Source organism: Rattus norvegicus, chromosome 1 (genome assembly GCF_036323735.1).
Source record: "Rattus norvegicus strain BN/NHsdMcwi chromosome 1, GRCr8, whole genome shotgun sequence".
Classification (NCBI taxonomy): Eukaryota; Metazoa; Chordata; class Mammalia; order Rodentia; family Muridae; genus Rattus; species Rattus norvegicus.
The window spans coordinates 205491308-205510211 of NC_086019.1; the positions used below are offsets into that span (position 1 = coordinate 205491308).

The 18904-nt window shown below is 46.4% G+C and overlaps 1 protein-coding gene across 2 annotated transcripts; it reads left to right on the forward strand.

The window, feature by feature from the left end:
* The first annotated feature begins 5449 nt into the window (after window positions 1–5449).
* On the forward strand, window positions 5450–7489 carry Ifitm1 (interferon induced transmembrane protein 1). 2 transcript variants are annotated; one of them, XM_006230530.4, is made up of 3 exons: window positions 5450–5707; window positions 6474–6675; window positions 7166–7464. In XM_006230530.4, exons 2-3 carry the CDS (start codon window positions 6490–6492, stop codon window positions 7307–7309), a joined length of 330 nt encoding a protein of 109 aa, XP_006230592.1. In that variant the 5' UTR covers window positions 5450–5707; window positions 6474–6489; the 3' UTR covers window positions 7310–7464.
* The last annotated feature ends 11415 nt before the right edge of the window (window positions 7490–18904 follow it).

Genomic DNA, 18904 nt, shown 5'->3' on the forward strand with positions numbered 1-18904 from the left:
TAAAGTACAACCCCCTGGTGTTCCGTGGCCTGACTTACCAGAGTTGTAGGACCTTTTACAGGGATCCCAATGTCCCCTTGGTCCTGGTTGACCTTGGGCAGTCTGTTTCGTTCCTATATCCTCATTGGCTTTGGCCTGTATGTTTTGTTGGTTGAACGCCCAGAAGAATGGTTTTAGCAGTTATAAGGAGGAAGTAATAAATTTTAGTTTTAATTTTTCATGTAACGGACAAAGCTTAGATAATAACCCAACTTTTTAAGTAAGTTCTGGCTTTGCTCTTACTCAATTCCAACTTTTACTTCAACTTCTGACAAGCTTAGCAGAAAACACAATTGTCGGCGCCTGCACCGACACGGTACCGAGAATCAGGCGAAAGCCTGTGGGATGAAAGAAACACACACACACACACATACACACACACACACACACACACACACACACACACACACACACACACACGTTATCGTGTCAAGCCAGGAGAGGAAAAGAGAGAGCGAGAGAGAGAGAGAGAGAGAGAGAGAGAGAGAGAGAGAGGAAGAGAGAGGAAGAGGAGTGAGAGTCTCCTGTAGCTTTATTCACCACTTCTATACCCAAGTCTCCAGGTAGAAAATATCTGGGAAGCACAGTGGGAAACCCTGGCTCACGACTTCGGTAACAAAAGACCCGAATTAATTAGGGAGAAATCCGAGAAGACCAGCCTAAATCTCAAGGATAAAGGCTGAGGAAGCAAAAGGCGGAAGTAAATTGACCACCACCCAGGTGTGGCCCTGGTGTGTTGGTTCCACAAGCATCAGCCGGGCTCAGCAGAGGTCATGCAGTGGAGACACTGGGTGTTTACTAGGGAGATACTTGGTCTTTTCTTCCTGTGCCGTAAATTCATGGGAGAGGCTTTTGTCTCATGACTTTATGGCGGTAATCTTAACTGTAGCCATACAGTCACAAAGTGGCCAGGCCCAAATCCAATATGGTTCCCTACACACAATTATTATGTCACCAAGAACAAATCGATATTTTCAAGAACCCCAATTATTTTAAATAGAGAACAAGGTTTTTAGCGTTAGACCAGTGCACTGGATTTTAGTCGCACTCACAATATAGTGTGATGTTAGAGGGACTCGTTTTGTGCTACGTGCCCATTTTCATGACCTAATAACCACTTGTCTCTGATTCCGTTTCTGGAGAATAAGTTCCCATCAACCCTGACTCCTCGATCCGCACCCAGAAATGTGCCACCGTGACCATCTGCTTTGTTATAAGCTATGACTAACCATGGACTCAGGCTTCTGTAACCCACTTAGGCAGATGTTCAAGGACTATTTTATGGTCACTTTGACTGCCTAATCTTGGCAGAGGTGAACAGCTCTTTGGTTTTTGTGACTCGTTTGTACAGATACTCATGGACTTCTCGGAGTTTTTGCCCTCAAAAGCCCTTCCCTCACCAGCCTCTTGGCGGCACATCTCTGATTTGGCTAGAGACTACCTGTCAGCTGCTTTCAGGAATTTGGCTAACTGTAATCTAGATTGAAGCCAAGGGTCTTTTCCCTGTGGTCTTGAGCTCCATAACAAAGTAATTACCTAATTACCTGTCAACATGTAGTTAAGAATGTAAAGTCCTTATCTGTTAAAGGTTCCAGGCCGGCATTATTGCTGCTTGGAACTTTTTCTTTAAGGTACTTTTATGTGTTTCCCTCTTTGGTCCCCCAAGAGTCTGTTACACTCCATCAAGAGACGGCCAAGATAGTTAAGTTTCCAATGACATCAGATGCTGAACTTAGAACTTAGTGATAAAGGCGGGACAGAAACTACAGAATGCCAATTTTTTTTTATAGTTAACTTGGTAATTATAACTAAGAATGCAGAAGACATCTGTTCCCCTTGAAGAATTGGGGCACAAAAAACAGCTTTTGCCTGGAGGGTCAAATGGTAAGGAGAACGAGAGGTGATGTTCGATGTATGACATGAACACAATACTTGCCACTGGAACCCGTGACGGCAGGCTAGAGCCTGTATCAGGATAGGGGGTATAAAGAAAAGGCCACAGAGTAGATAGCAATAAGGTCTTCATTGCCACCTCAGGAAGGGAAAGCATGTTTTCGGAGAGAAGAGGGTCCTTTTACTTGTTCCTGGAGTTGCCTAACATGAATGTCCCAAACAAGGATGTGAGAGAGAATGCGAGTGTGAGTGTGTGGACAAGGACGGGGAGCAGCAGGTGGGAGGGAAGGAGGGAGAACCGGAAGACGGAAAGGTCAAGATGAAGCGGAAGGAGCAGAGTTGCAAGGTAGAGGGATGGCTGGTAGTAGACCAGCTGGAAGGTGTCCAAAGGAAGAGTCGTCATGGTGGCCATATTGGGTTCACGTGAGAAGAATGGGTAAGTGTCAGAGAACCCAACTGTTGCAGGATATTTGTTCACACTGTGAACCCTGAGGTTGTGTTGTTTCCTGGAAAGACTTGTTTCAAGTTTTTGGTATGCCTCAGCCCTCACACGTACCTTTCATCCAATAGCTTGAATATTGCAAACAGGATTAAATAAAGTCAACCATTGGTCAACAGGAAGAGCAAGCAACCAGTTGACAGGATGTGAGCATAGGGGACAAAAAAAAAAAAAAAGGACTAAGAGAAAGTCAGGAGGACAAATAGAGAGACACACAGGAAGCAGAAGGGAGGGACATTCAGTTTGAGGATTTGAGGTGGGGGGTGTTGTTGTGGTTGAGATGTGGGGAAAGAACAGGCCCTTTTGGGATGTTGGCTGAGGAGAAGGTCAGCTGGGTGCTTTCTCTGCCTCTCTGAGTTAGCAGGCTTTCTCCCCTGCGTCTGGCTCCTGAGTCTTTATTGGTAAAATTGAAAAATTGAGGTTTTGTTAAAAAAATTAAAATTAAAAAACACCCAATAAGGTAGAAATGGCATCCCTGTCACGGGTGGGGATCTGAAGATCAAATCTAGATCAGTTATTGCATCCTAGAGGTGAGTTGAGGAAACGTAGTAGGATCCATCGATGTCCACCACCTCCTGATGCTTTCCGTGGCGAGAAACCTCTCAATGCATTGACGTGGCTGTGAAGAGCCTACGACCGGGGTGTCTCCTGACGAGCATCATCTCTCTAAAGGACACCCAGAAATTCAAGTTGCCACATATCAACTGTGAGAGAGGAAGTAAAAGTTTGGTTCTTGCACATCAGGAGGCCTGATGGGAAACATCACGCGGGGCATGATGTCACGAGTCAAATGATCTGTTCCTTCTTCCTCAGGAGAGCAGCAACAACAGCAGCAATGGCGGCGAAGGCCAGAGCATGGAGGCCGATATGGAGGCAAAAGGAAGAGTGAAAGAAAGAGCCCTCACGATGTCCGTGGGTTCACCTGCCTGAACCACCATGGCCAGCCCCACATCACTTCATCGACTTTTAGGAAAGTTAGGAGAGCATCCCCATTGTCTTTCGGGGGCGAGCCTCTGAGAATTCACCTGCTGTGCTTCTGCAACATTTTTGCAGAATATTTTCTTTCTTTGAAACATTACATTTAAGAGAAAAGATTTTTATTTTTCAATTTTTAAACTTTTTTTTTTTAATGAAAACAGGTGTCTTGCCTGCATGTGGCCTGTGTAACACTCGTCTACCTGGCGCACCCAGAGGCCAGAAAGGTGTTAGATCTCATGGAACTGAAGCTACAAACAGCAGCTACGCATATGCTGGGACTTCACATCAGGTCCGCTGGAAGAGCAGCCAGCAGAACTATTAAACCCTAAGCATCTCTCCAGACTTAAAGATTTTATTTTCATCTTTAAGTGTGTGTGTGTGTGTGTGTGTGTGTGTGTGTGTGTGTGTGTGTGTGTGTGTTTGGGGTGTGTGTGCTTGCACGAGTGCAGTACTCAAGGGGGTCAGAAGAGAGCATCAGGCCTCGGGAGCTGGACATACAGATTGTTCTGAGCTGCTTGACAGGAGCCAGACTCAGGTCCTCTGTAGGACCAGGAAGGGGATTTAACTGCGGAGACTTCTCTCCGACCCCAGCATCTTTTCTCTATTAAATCTTCTCATCTACATTCTAATCTGGTAAATACCTTTATCCCTGTGCCTTTGGCATCTCTTCATTCTTTTTTTTTTTTTAAGATTTATTCATTTATTATATATAAGTACACTGTAGCTGTCTTCAGATACACCAGAAGAGGGCATCAGATCTCTTTACAGATGGTTGTGAGCCACCATGTGGTTGCTGGGATTTGAACTCAGGACCTCTGGAAGAGCAGTCAGTGCTCTTAACCACTGAGCCATCTCTCCAGCCCCCGCATCTTTTCATTCTTTTTTTTTTTTTTTTTTTTGGTTCTTTTTTTTCGGAGCTGGGGACCGAACCCAGGGCCTTGCGCTTCCTAGGCAAGCGCTCTACCACTGAGCTAAATCCCCAACCCCCTCTTCATTCTTGATAGATGATCAAACCCAAACAAAGGTGGTGGCATCGCCTAGAGGGTTCTGCCTGTTGCTTTGCCTCTCACAGCCCTCTCCCTTCTCTGGCCTGGCCTGGGTGCTCTGTTGTCCTCCATAGCATGTTTCCTTACTTAAAGGCTTTAAGCGGCTTCTCCTAGACGTCTGTAGCTTTTATGTAGGTATGGCTTCCCAAAAGGTGATATTAAATTTACTCTAGTCAATCTCTTTCCTCCGAAATGCCAACTGTGACTGAAATTCAGCGCTAATGGCTTGGAGAAGTTGAAACCAGATGGCTGCAAACCCCAAGATCTTCAGGTCTCTTCGAGGTAGAAGTGGGGTGGAAGCAAATTCCCAGGCAAGCTTTTTATTAGGGGCTTTTACTTCAGGAGAAAAGGGGAAGAGGCGTGGAGGTTTGGGAAAATGGAGGATGGGCATGGTTCTGTGGCTTCCTGGCTTTTAGGGGCATTACAAGGCAAAGGAATGTGACATTTAGCACACTCTGTGTTGGTATTCCGTGTAAGCTCCACCTCCACAGCTACCTGGCAACCGTCAGGTATGCTCCACCCCACAGTTGCCTGGCAACAGCCAGCTATGGCTGACACTATATAAGGGGCTGCTTGGCCCCTCCTCTTTCTTTTTGTTCCCTGCTCTTCCCCTCTGTCCCTGTCCCTTCTTTCCCCAGCCCCCTCCCCCCACAGCTTCCCTCCACGTGCCCATGGCCGGCCTTTCCTATCCTCTCCTCTTCGTCTCTCATTAAACCTCTCCACGTGGAACCATGATGGCTGTGTGTGTTTTATCCAGGTGGACCAAGATTTAAACAACAGCACAATGAGGACTTCAGACAATGGGGCAGTCTTGATTATATATATTCAATATATGCTGTGATGGCTTTTGTTGTTTACCAACTTGACTTCACCTAGAATCCACTGTAACACAAGCAGCTGGGTGTACCTGAGAGGGAGGGTTTTTTTGTTTTGTTGTTTTGTTTTTTCCTGGTTGGATGATTTGAGTTCAGAAGGCCCACCCTAAATCTGGGCCACACCTCCTGGTGGCTCCCCAGATAAAGGGACACAGAGGAAGGAAGTTACAGTCCGCCCCCACTCTCACTGGCTAGTTTATCTCTGCTGCTCCAGAGATACTGGTGCCTACTTCTTCAGGATCCCAGCGTACCTTCTAGAACCTCCCTGGGACCCTAGCACCAAATTGAGACAGCTGTTTTTAGTCTTGTGGACGACTCCTAGATCCTGGGCCTTTCTGTCAGGAGACGGCCATTGTAGGGCTCCTCGGACCAAGCCTGTATGTAAGTCATTCTAATAAATCCCCTTTTTATGACACAGCAGTTTGGGTCAGGATTTGGGGTATAGTTATCTCTGGGGAATTTCCGTCTTATAGGCCTTTGTTTTTCCTTCAACATCAGCTTTTAGAATGAGTATCTTACAAAGGCAAAAGCAAATTAAATAAAAATATAGAATCCTGAACTCTCGGGCCTGTTTGTACAGAAGGTAGACATTAGACTCTATGACAAGTTGTGCGCTCCTGTTATCAGTCACAACGAAGGGAGTACAGTTAAAAAGAATGTACAAAAAAAGGTCATCACTCCTCAAAGCAGACTACAGAGTGACCATGTTGTTCCCTTCTACTTACTGTAACCTATGCACTTGGGATCGCTGCTGTCATTTCTTCTCCCCAGGGGAGCGGGTGAGCTGCTGCACAGCTCTTCAAACTCCAGCCTCTGGGGATTAGGACAGTTTGAAAAGGGGTAGGAGTGGCGCTCTCTCTCTCTCTCTCTCTCTCTCTCTCTCTCTCTCTCTCTCTCTCTCTCTCGCACACACACACACACACACACACACACACACACACACACACACACACACGTAACTTGAAACCATTATTTGCTCTTGCCTCACAGCCCCTAGAAAACACACCAAATTATAAACATAAGGCAGCAGGTTTCCGAGAAACAGACCCTGTTGGGGAAAAGGCGGGCCCACTGCACTGCAGGCTCCGGACTTCTCAGCTTGAGCCATATTTCTCATTCCTTCCTTATTCACTACTCTTCCAGCCTCAAAAGCCAAGAGATGCCCAAGGAACAGCAAGAGGTGGTTATCCTGGGAGGACCCCACACCTCAACTTCTGCGACAACCACCACAATCAACATGCCTGCTGAGATCTCCACGCCTGACCACGTGGTCTGGTCCCTGTTCAATACGCTCTTCATGAACTTCTGCTGCCTGGGCTTCATAGCGTATTCCTACTCTGTGAAGGTATTGTAGGGGCCTCAACCTTGAATTACCCAGATGGCAGCTGGTGGGAGAGGGGGCAGAGGATGGTCTGTGTGTGTGTGGGGGGGGGGGTAGGCTGCACCCATATGTGAGTATATATACAGCTGTGTGTATGCATGCATGTGTGTGCATGTGTTTTGAGGGAATCCAAGGAGCTGCCTGGGGATCCCCTATCATAGCCTAGAGTTTGAAGGAAATCTCCTTTCTTCCCAATTCCTGGAATGCTCCTTAACTCTGAAGATTAGGACTCCAGGCTGGGTGGAAATTTCACTAGGAACCAACAGGGAACAGTAGAGTGAGAGGCTAGTGCTGGGTGTTTCTGGATAGTGGTGAGCGTGGGAAAATGGAAGAAGGTCCCTGCCCTGAAAAGTAAGAGGAACTAAGTGGGCTGGAAGGATGATGGGGGAACCGAGTCGGAGCTTGTCTTTTGGTTGACCAGCTCCAAGGCCACTGACCATCCCGTTTCTTCCAGTCTAGGGACAGGAAGATGGTGGGTGATGTGACTGGGGCCAAGACCTACGCCTCCACTGCCAAGTGCCTGAACATCAGCTCCGTGATTTTTACCATCCTCATGGCTATCCTCACGATCATTCTTTACGCCACTAAAAGAACATAGCCATCTTGCAGCACCTCACGGTAGATAACAGATTCTGGGGCCTTCCAGTCTGCCCCAAACTCTAGTCTTAGTCCTGCCTGTTTACCCCACACATATGCAAATGTTATACTCACATGGCTGTTCATAGTGGATTCAATAAAATACATGTGCTGCGACCTTCTGTCCCTGGACTAACCCTGTATTGAGTTCATCCTGCATCTTCTTAGTCTGACGGTAGCAGGGTGTCCTCAGATTGGCAGGTTTCTGGCCACTTGCACTGGGCCTGAGTTCTTTGTGTGAGGTGTGTGTATGGGGATGGGGGACAGGGTATGAGCTTTGCCTCCTTCTGGTTTCATGTCCCCAGAGTGCCCAGAAATGACATAGAATAATAATCGGAGAAGGGTTCAGTCCACTGATGTCTCACCCTTTAAGGTTCTGGTACACCTTCTATCCAGACAAATCACTTACCAGGGCTCTGTGAGGACCTCGGAGCCCAGGCACAACACCAGGTTCTGTGGTGGGAGCTTGTTATCTCTTTCGCCTCTCTAACCTTCCACTTGTAGTGTTTACTTCAGATCCAAGGGTGAGCAGTTTGGAATGAGGGCCACACAGTGCCCTTGTTACTTGCCGTGGTGAGCAGCAGGCAGCAAACAAAAAGGAAGGGAAGTCCTGCCAGCTTCTGGGGAGTCTGGACATCCTGGGTACTCTAACCTTGGCTGTGCAGCACCGTCCTTGTGCAGAGGACCTCTTGCCCTCCCCTAGCTCATCTTAGCACTGAGGAGACCCAGGTGTGGTGGCAGCCACAGCCATGCTCGAACCTCAAGTTTGCAAGTCTCTTGGAGTCCCCAGGGCATCAAGATGCTGTTTCAAGATGTCTGGTTCTTCATCTCAGTGGTGCCTTCAAAGGAGTATGTACTTGTGGTTCCCAAGGTCAGTCTCTCAGAGTCCACCCAGCCTTTCCCACTGTGTCTGTGGAACTTGCCACCCACCCTACCCCCTTCAGTTCCTTTCCTCGTCAGCCACCACAGTGGCTTTGATCCAGAATCCCTAGGGTAGCTAAAGGGTCTGGCCTTGGTACCAATGCAGGAAGCGCTGCAGTGGATTCAGTCAGGAAGCAGGCCAGAGCTTAGCGGGAAGGGGTGGGGATGCTTGGTACAAAGTGATAGAACCCCTTACACAGTAGTGACCCAGGACCCACGTGTCTTCTGCCCGTGACTGTAGCACAGTAGAACAGCCCAGCGGGAGCATAGCCATCCAGGAGGGAGGGATCTACTGGGTGTTGACAGCTGCCATCTAATTCCCAACTTCCCTTGATGTCTAGCATGGTGAGAGAGAAAGCAGAAGGAAATACTCAAAAGTGTACTCATGCACCTCCGAGTGTGCATAAGGCCTCCCTCCCTCACCGCTGCCCCCAGTACTTTTTAATGTCCCAGACATTTTCTGTTCCTCTATTCTGGTTTTATAGAAAATAGCTAAATACTGAGGGGAGACAGAACTAAATAAACGGAGGGCCAAATTATTCCACAACAGAAGAGCAGGAAGTGGAAAGGATCTGGGAACTTTCAGCCCTGGAACTCAAATCAGATTTTGTCCCAGCCTGACTCCACACAACCACCCCACCCCCACCCCCAAGAGCACCCCTAAGCTTGCGCTCACTGCAGAAGCCTTCTCCGATGATGTCCACGCCCTTTCCTTGACGGATGGATTTACTCCATGCATAGGCTTGGGAGCTATGGCTCCTGGTATATAAGAGAAGGTGGTACCTCCCAGCTAAGGGTCTGGATGCCTCTGGCTGACTGAAGAAGGACTACTTTGGGAGACTGGAAAATTCCAGTCACTTGGCTGAAGCCTGAGAATTCCTAGAAGGCACAGATGTTTTCCTTCTGGTTGTGACCCAACCATCATTAAAGAGAAGCCTGCACAAGATAGCAATGTGGGAAACCCCAAGTTTATCCATAGAATCAATGAGAGAGCTGGCCTCAGAGCTGACCTAAGGGACTGGAGAGATGATTCAGTGGTTAAGAGCACTTGTTGCTTTTCCAAACCCAGGTTCAATTCCTAGCCCTACATGGCAGCTCACCGCCATCTGTAACTCTGGATGTGTAGGGGGATCTGACGGCCACCCTCTTCTGACCTCCCCTGGCACTAGGCAGGCATATGGTGCTCAGAAATACAGTGCAGGCCCAACACCCATACATATAAGATTTTTTAAAAAATTAAACATTCATTAAAAGAATAAAAGAAAGAATCAAGGGGTTGGGGATTTAGCTCAGTGGTAGAGCGCTTGCCTAGGAAGCACAAGGCCCTGGGTTCGGTCCCCAGCTCCGAAAAAAAGAACCAAAAAAAAAAAAAGAAAGAAAGAATCAAAATAAGAAGCCAGGGGTTGGGTGGTGGTGGTGGTAGTGGTGGTGGTGGTGGTGCACGCCTTTAATCCCAGCACTTGAAAGGCAGATGCAGGGGAATTTTTTGAGTTCAAAGCCAGTCTAACCTACATCGAAAGTTCTAGAACAGCCAGGACTACATAGAGAAATCCGGTTTGAAAAAAAAAAGGAAGGAAGGAACGAAGGAACGAAGGAACGAAGGAAGAAAAGGTCTTTTGTGGAGAAGGACACAACTCATTAGCCAGGTTAACCACTTCAGCAACTTCACATGGAGTTGACTTTTCAAATTTCAGTGCAGGGCAGAAAGGGTGAAAGGTCAATAAACTGACTCCTCAAGAGTTGGCCAGGGTAGGGGGAGCAATCACTCTGATCCCTACTATTTTCCTGAGTAAGGAGAGCAGAGGGCTTCACCTTGGTGGGATGTAACCCCGGAATAGGTCCCTCTGGAGGAAGCAAAGCAAGGTTCACCCCAGGAGGTGGCCTTCATTCTCAGAAAGTTGACTGACAAGGGATCAAAATCTAGACAAAGCAAACAACCAGGCTGAGCAGCAACCGCCTCAAGTACAAGCCGCGCCACCATCACGCCCTTCGCCGTGCTCATCAGACTCTACTAATTAAGGCTGCTGCTCTGTGGCTCTTAACTCTGCCTTTGCCCAGACTACGGGACCCTCTGTGCTCAAAGAGGCTCGATAAACATGAAGTAAGCAGAGGCTGGCCAGATTTTCTCAGTAAGGCTCGTCGTTGTCTGACTCGCTTCTGACTCAGGAGTGGAGAGGAAGCTGGCTCTTCTCACCCAAGCCCTGAGTTACCACTGGCCCACCCCCCTCCCACCCCACCTATTCCCCACAGGGAGAGCACGCCTGGCTTCTCCTCAGAAGCCATAGCATTGTCGGGAAACAAAGTCTAATGACACAGTAACAGACAACAAAAGGCCAGGACAAAGCCCAGCCTCACCTGCAATTATATTCAATGTGAATTCCCTGGCAAACCCCATTTAGAGGTTTTATAGCCTCCAGATACAGAACAAGCCAAGGACAGGAACTGACAAAAACCTCAGAAAAACTCCAAACACTTGACTACAAGTCACACACACTTTGAGAAAAAGACACTAAAAGCAAAAGAACTTAGGGGACCAAAATGGACTGTAAAACCTAGTTGGATTTGACAAATATGACCTTGTCACAACATATTAAAATTACTATCATCTTCTAAGTAAAATAAAATGCATATAATAAACACATGACTACAAATGTTAGCATTCTGTCTAAGCTCCACTCCCACAGTCACCTGGCAACAGCCAGCCTAACACTATAAAAGGGGCTGCTTGCCCCCTTCTCTCTCTCTCCAGCTCTCTTGCTCTCTTCTTTGCTCCTCTACCCCCCTCTCTCCCCATCCCCATTCCCTTCCCCCACCACTCCATGTGCTCATGGCCGGCCTCTACTCTTCTACTACTCTCTCTCTCTCTCTCTCTCTCTCTCTCTCTCTCTCTCTCCCTACTACCCTCTACTACCCTCTTGGCTCCCCTCCCCATGCCCTGAATGGGCTCTGTACTGTGCTGTACTGTCGTGTGGCTGGTCCTGAGGGGGAGGGGATGCCCCCACATAGGTGCATGGGGCACCCCCTTCCTCAAACCTCACCGCACCTCCATGAAGCATAATCCTCCCTCTCCTTGCCTTTTTATGAACACATCAACAAGTACTTGAAAATATATCTGCCATAGAATGTTCTAGATCACTGTGAGACCAAGGTTCGAAAAAGACAACAGTAAGTGGATTAATTGATAAAGACATAAATGTGCATCTATCGGTAGATTTCCACATTCCAGATAGTATATTAACAATCCCCAAACAAATGAGAATGAAACTGCATGTAAACGGTTTATGGCCCCGTAGGCAGAATGAAGCAGAGCAGAATTATCCAACTGAGAAAACTGGAACAGAATGAATCTGAGCTGTGTGATCTAATCTGCAGGTTAGACATTATTAGTGCAGAAAGGTATGCACGTATTTCCTGGTGTTGGGCAGTTCTCTATTCCTATAACAAAATACCTCAGACCATTAACTAATAAAGAAAATGGTTTGTTTTGGACTCATAGTCCCAAAGTTCCATCCAAGACTGGCAGCCCACTGGCTTTGAGATCTGGCTAGGTAGGGTTGGTGCCTCACCAGGGAGCACAGAGCACAGAGAATCCAGCAAAGATCGGTCTCCGCAGTAGGCCACATCTCCAGTAACCAGAGCACCTCCCACGAGGACCAGTGTCCCCTGATCTGCCACTTTCCCAAAAGACAGAACCCATAGTAAACATCTCCCTGACAGTGAACCGACCCTCAGGGAGTCTGGGATCAGCATCAGCCGGAGTAATATATCTGTGGGCTAATCTTCTTTGTCAGCTTGACTGGATTTAGAATCACCCATGCAAACCTGGGCATATGTATGGAGTTTGTAGGATTGTCTGGGAAGGAAAGTGTGGTGACAGCGCTTCGCAGGCTGAGGTCATAGACTGAATAAAAATGAGAGTGCTTGCTGCTTCCTGACTATTAATTCAATGTGACCAGCTTCTCATGTTCCTGCTACCATGCCTTCCCCACCATGATGGCCTGCACCCTGTGAGCACTCTTTGGTTCTGCTAGGTCTCAAGAAATCCCTTTTCCCAAAGTCTGGCAAAAGCCAGCGTTCCTCAGGGACTAAAGAAGACAGTTTCTACTTGTGAAAAGGAGTCTTTCTCCTGATCTCTAGATGAACTCTGTTGGCTACATACTTTCTTAGTTCTTCTCTTGACTCTACTCTTAGACCTGTCTGTACCCATGGCCCTCTCTTCTTCTCTCTGTCCTCTCCTCTCTGGCCTGTTCAGTCTAGACCCTTCCAGATGACCCTGGTTGTGCTGGCCTTTGTATCTACAATAAAAATCTTCTCCTCAACCATCCCGAGGGGCAGTTGCTGTCCTCATTTTAATTCATCTGGTGAGTAGATGGGAGTCAGAAAAGGTGGGGGAAGGGAAGGGACGCTCAGGATAGAGGACCAGCCAGGATGACCGGCAACAAGTACTAGTGTGTAGGGACTGAGGGAGTCCCAAGGCTAGCACAGACCTCCACATGCTAATAGGCACCACAAGCACATGTTAATGGAAGAGTTACTGTAGGTTTTGGTTTTGGTTTTGGTTTTTTGCCCAAGTAAGGAGTCCTTTTAGCATGAACTATCTTCTTAAATCTCTGAGGGAATGCTGGCTTGTCTAAATGCCAGATTCCAGAAAAGGAATTTTTTAGGACCTAACAGTTTCGGGGTTTGTTTATCTCTTGTGCTTTTCTTCTTCTTTTTTTTTTTTTTTTTTTGGTTCTTTTTTTTCGGAGCTGGGGACCGAACCCAGGGCCTTGCGCTTCCTAGGCAAGCGCTCTACCACTGAGCTAAATCCCCAACCCCGCTTTTCTTCTTTTTTCCTAACTTGTTTTTCCTTTCTTTTTTCCTTTCACTTTACTCCTTCTTTACTTTCCTCATTTCATTTCATTTAGTATTTTTATTTTTACTGCAATTTTTAACCACAAAGTTTTCAATGATCTTTGGTGGGAGTGTGGTGGTTGAAAGAGGATGGCCACCCTAGGCTCATGTATTTGAATGCTTGGTGCCTAGTTCATTGAACTAGGAAGGATTAGATGTGGGAAAGGCGTGTCATTAAGGTGGGCTTTGGGGTTTCAAAAGCCCATGCCAAGGCCAGTTTCAGTTCTCTACCTCCAATGTGTAGATGAGGATATAAATCTTAGCTATTCCTCTAGTGCCATGCCTGCCTGCCGGCCTGCCTGCCTACCCGCTGCCCTGTTCTCCACCTTGATGATCATGGACTCACCCTTTGGAACTGTAAGAAAGACCCCATTTAGGGGTTGGGGATTTAGCTCAGTGGTAGAGCGCTTGCCTAGCAAGCGCAAGGCCCTGGGTTCGGTTCCCAGCTCCGAAAAAAAAAAAAAAAAAAAAGAAAGAAAGACCCCATTTAAATGACTTCTGTTAGCGTTCTGTTTAAGCTCCACCCCACAGTTACCTGCTTGCCCCCTCCTCACTCTCTTGCTCTTGCTCCTGCTTCTGTGTTGCCGTTTTGTCCCTTTTCTCCCCATTCCCTCATGGCTCATGGCTGGTCTCTATTCCACTCCTCAACTCCTCCTCTACTCTTCTATTTCTCTACCCACCTCCCCCTCTGCCCTACTGCCCTCTTAACTCCCCTCTCCATGCCCACTGAGGGGGAAGGGATGGCTCAGCATGGGCCTGCTGAGGCACTCCTTCCCCCAGACCTCCCTAGACCATATTCCCTCCTCTCCTTAGCCTTTCATAAACACAACATTGGTGCCGAAACCCAGAACATATCCTCTCTTTATCTTTTTATAAACATGCCACCTTCTTTTATAAGTTTCTGTGGTCACGGTGTCCCTCACAGCAATAGGCCGTTAACTAAGACAGGAAATGACTGCCTTTAATAAACGCCGTGTTTCTTTATCTTATTTAGTTTGGTGCAGTTGCTGGTCAAGCAGGTTTGTTTGTTTGTGGTTTGGTTTTTGAGACCAAACTGTTTTCCTCTATGTGTAGCCCTGGCTGTCATTGTTGGGGAAGGACAAAGGGGATGAGGGCAAGAGGGCAAGAGCAAGAGGCGGGAGGAGGAGGTGGCGGGGGTGGGGTGGGGGAGGCAGCCCCTTTTATAGTGAGTCAGGCATACCTGGCTGTTGCCAGGTAACTGTGGGGGTGGAGCTTAGACAGAATGCCATCAGTCTTGGAACTCACTCGGTAGACCGGCTAATCTTGAACTCACAGAGCTCGCTCGCCTACCTCCGACTCCTGAGAGCTGGGATTAAAGGCATGGGCCACCACCGCCAGGCTTGTTTCTTCTAAAATGCCATTCTTCATAGAATATCCCATCCCTCCTCAAATGCAGCCCGCTAGGAAGATCCTTAAGTAGAAGCAGAAGTGATTTATATTATAGGTCTTCACAGGTACAGAAATCACAACCCAGAAACACCTGGAAGACAGAAAACACGACTCCAATATCATAGTGCTTCAATAACCAAATTTTAAAAAAATCCTGAAATGCCAAAAAAGTTCATGGCCTAATTACAATGATGTCTGAGATATGCAACTTTGCATAAGAAGGTCGGTAGCAAGAAATTACATAAGGAAATGAAAATTTTGGTGGGGGAGGAACCAAAGAAGTGTTGGAAATGAAAAAAAAATGAATCAAATAAAAAAATACCTCTAGTATATAGAAAGCATCAGCAGATTAATCTAGAAGAAGAAATGGGGTTGGGGATTTAGCTCAGTGGTAGAGCGCTTGCCCAGGAAGCGCAAGGCCCTGGGTTCGATCCTCAGCTCCGGAGGAAGAAAGTGACTAACGGGGTTGGGGACTTAGCTCAGCGGTAGAGCGCTTGCCCAGGAAGCGCAAGGCCCTGGGTTCGGTCCCCAGCTCCGGAAAAAAAAAAAAAAAAAAGAAGAAGAAGAAGAAATATCGGGAATTGAGTATAAGGTCAAGGTAATATACATTGAAATATCAGTGAAAGAGAGGAACATCACCACACTTTCAAGAACTCAGAAACCTGATCAAGACCAAACCCAAGAATCTATAAGGTAGAAGGAATCTTAGAAAATCTACCCAATGGAATCATAGCAGAAGGTTTCCCAGTGCTGGGGAAAGAGACAGACAAAAATCTCAAAATCTCAAGACAAAAGAAAAATACTGAAAAAACAATAAAAGCATTAACACATAAGGGCAAACTCACAAGAAATAACAGGTTTCTCAGGGGGAAAAAAAGGCAGTAAAAAACTAGAATAGCATCATGTATTTTAACCTCTGAAAGTAAAAAACTACCCATGGAGTCCACTCTATTGAGCAGGTGACTTCTCAAATCCATAGGGAAGCTGGGTGTGGTTGCTTACACCTGTAATACCAGAGCTAGGGAGCCCGAGGCAGTAAGATTTCTCAGCTGTGGAGGCCAATTTGAGCTATACAGTGAGTTCCAGGTCAGGCTGGGATAAAGAGAATCCAGTTTCAAAAAACCAATACGACAGCAGCAAGATAACACATGGAGAACAGCTTGGCAAGAGAAGCAGGACCTGAAGTAATCCATGATCACTACACTGGTCCACAGCAGATCCTGAGAGTCTCATATGGGTGAGAAACAGTCACACATGGGAGAGTGCAAGAAAGCATAAATTCCATGAAAGGAATATATAAACGAATGATAACAAAGAAAGAATCACTCACGCCCAACTTAGTAAATCACCAACCCCTTACTAGGAATAAGTAATATTTGAAGCAGCCAGGAAAACTGACAAGATGAGAGGACTCAGCAAATCCTATCAACAATACCCCTAGAAGTCAACACTCTTAACTTACGGTTAAAGCATGCGGACTAGCTGGTTGTATTAAAGATCTGTTTGTTGTTTGAAGGAAACACACTTCACTGGCAAAAACTTTAGTGCAGCCCAAAAGTACCATGGCTTGCCACGAACACCAGGCTCTTGCAAGTCAAGTATACCAGAGTCTAGGTAACACACACAGCAAAATGACTCCCAGACAGGAGAGCAGCCATAGAAAGTCTCCGGTAAGCCAGGGGAGGGCTCCGCTCTCCGGAGAAGCATGCCCACAGAGCACAGCTTGTCACAACACTTGGAGACCTCATATAGAAGATAAACTGGATTTGCATATGTCACTCCTTCAGACTGAGGCAACAAAGTATGACTGGGGAGATTCACTAAGGGGGTTTGGCAAGGGAAAAAGCCTCTTGTCCTGAGCTGGCTTAAACTTCTTGTCAATTGACATGCCATGATTTCCGCACAACCAGTGACAAAATGCTTTGATGATTGCCTACATAGAAGTAATACTTTCTTTTTTCTTTTTCTTTTTTTTTTTTTCAGTAGAGGCATTTCAAATAGGGATGTTAAAATGGCGATGAGCAAAACTTAAGGCCAAAATGTGCATGGGCTCTCATTTTAACCTTACTGCACCCTCGCCAGAAAACCTGATTGTCTGAGACTTTCACAGACAAGATTTAAGCCACGTTTATAGTCAAAGCATGTTCTGACCACCCTGTGGCCTGTGCAAATTAAGACATTTTTGGCAACATGCGTGAACATGCTCACCCTTGATCCTGGAGGCAGAGGCAGGCAGATCTCTGTTAGCTAGAGACCAGCCTGGCCTACGTACTGAGTTCTAGGACAGCCAGGGCTTTGTAAATAGAACATTTCAACAAATCAAACCACTACCACTTCCCCCAAAACAATTTTTTGGCACTTTTTACCTACATGTCTGTCCTAAGATAGTTATAGGTTCCACTGACCTGCAGTGCACTTTATAAACCACCTTCATTTGTAAAAATAAGCATCTCATTTACAAAAGGTTTCTTAGATAAAACAAGTATAACAAAACATGTTCACTTCATCTTTTCAATTTGTTGATTAATGTAACTTTATTTTTTTTTTCCGGAGCTGGGGACTGAACCCAGGGCCTCGCACTTGCTAGGCAAGCGCTCTACCACTGAGCTAAACCCCCAACCCCGATTAATGTAACTTTAAAAATCACAAAAATATTGTTTTGGCTTTGGGCTTTTTCTTGAGAGAAAGAACATGGAGTTGGATTCATATGAACTCCATACCAATGCAGTTGGATCTCAGGTCTTGGGAAAGGGGAAAATCAAAAGATCAAAATTTATTGTATGAAATTCTCAAAAATAAATAAGAGCACTTAAAACCCTACCAAAATAGCATATGCAGCATTACTGCTCCCTTAAGAGGGGTAAAACTGAAGTGTGTCCAATCATCCTTTCCTTACGTCTCCCCAACCCTTCTTTTTTTTTTTTTTTTATTTAGAGAATACTTTATTAGTTTTTGTAATCAAACCCACGTATATAAGACCTTACATATTTAATACAGTGTGTTACCCCTGTACAAATCCCAACCCTTCTTTTTAAAACTTTTTTCTGCATTTATTGGGTGTTGTGTTGTGTTGTGTGTGTATGTGCGGTGTGTGTGTATGTGTGTGTGTGTGAGTGTGTGCATGTATGTGTGTGTGTATGTGTGTGTGTGAGTGTGTGCGTGTATGTGTGTGTGTATGTGTATGTGTGGTGTTGTGGTGTGTGTGTGTGTGTGTGTATGTGTGGTGTTGTGGTGTGTGTGTATGTGTATGTGTATGTATATTGTGGTGTTGTGGTGTGTGTGTGTATGTGTGGTGTGTGTGTGAGTGTGTGCGTGTATGTGTGTATGTGTGTATGTGTGGTGTTGTGGTGTATGTGTGTGTGGTGTGTGTGTGTGTATGTGTGTGTGTGGTGGTGTGGTGTGTATGTGTGTGTGTGTGTTGTGTGTGTATGTGTGTGTGGTGTTGTGGTGTGTGTGTGTGTGTGTGTGTGTGTGTGTGTGTGTGTATGTACACGTAGGTGCTCGCACACATGGATACGGAGACAACTTTCAATAGTTTGGTTCTGTCCTTCCACCATGTGAGACCTGGGGTCAAATCTGGGTACTCGAGCTTGGAAGCAAACCTCCTTACCCAGAACGTCATCCAGCCCCAACACCTTCTCCACTAAGCCCACGTGAACATCAGACAACTTTCCCAGAGGGTTGGAGGCAGTCTGGCGTGCAACCAGTGTCCTCGGGCTGGGTAGGTTACAGTGCTCTCACCAGGGGCCGGCTCACTGGCTCTCTGACCTACTTCCATCTCCTTTTTTATTCTCTTCCCCTCTGCCTCCTTCTTTTGGTTTTATTCTGGGCTGACCTGTCACTCCTTCTGTAGACAAGGGTGACCTCAAACTCATAATAATCCTCCTGTCTCAGAGTAGTAGAATTACAGACTTGAGCTACCATGCCCAGTTAAAAACTCTTTTTTTTTTTTCTCTTTTTCGGAGCTGGGGATCAAACCCAGGGCCTTGTGCTTGCTAGGCAAGAGCTCTACCACTGAGCTAAATCCCCAACCCCATAAAAAAACTCTTTTGTCACCTTAACGATGCTTTATAGTTACTGGTTTTTCTTTCTTCTTTCATTCATTCATTCACTCATTCTTCCTTCCTTCTTTTCTTTCCTTTTTTTCTTCCTTTCTTTCTTTTCTGGCACAGGGTTTCTCTGTGTATCCCTGGCTATCCTAGAACTCAACCCATAAACCAAGCTGGCCTTGAACTCAGAAATCTGCCTGCCTAAGTGCTTGGATCAAAGGGATGTGCCACCATGTCTGGCTCTGAAATTTTTTCCTAGAAAGGTCTCTAAGTCAACATCTTCT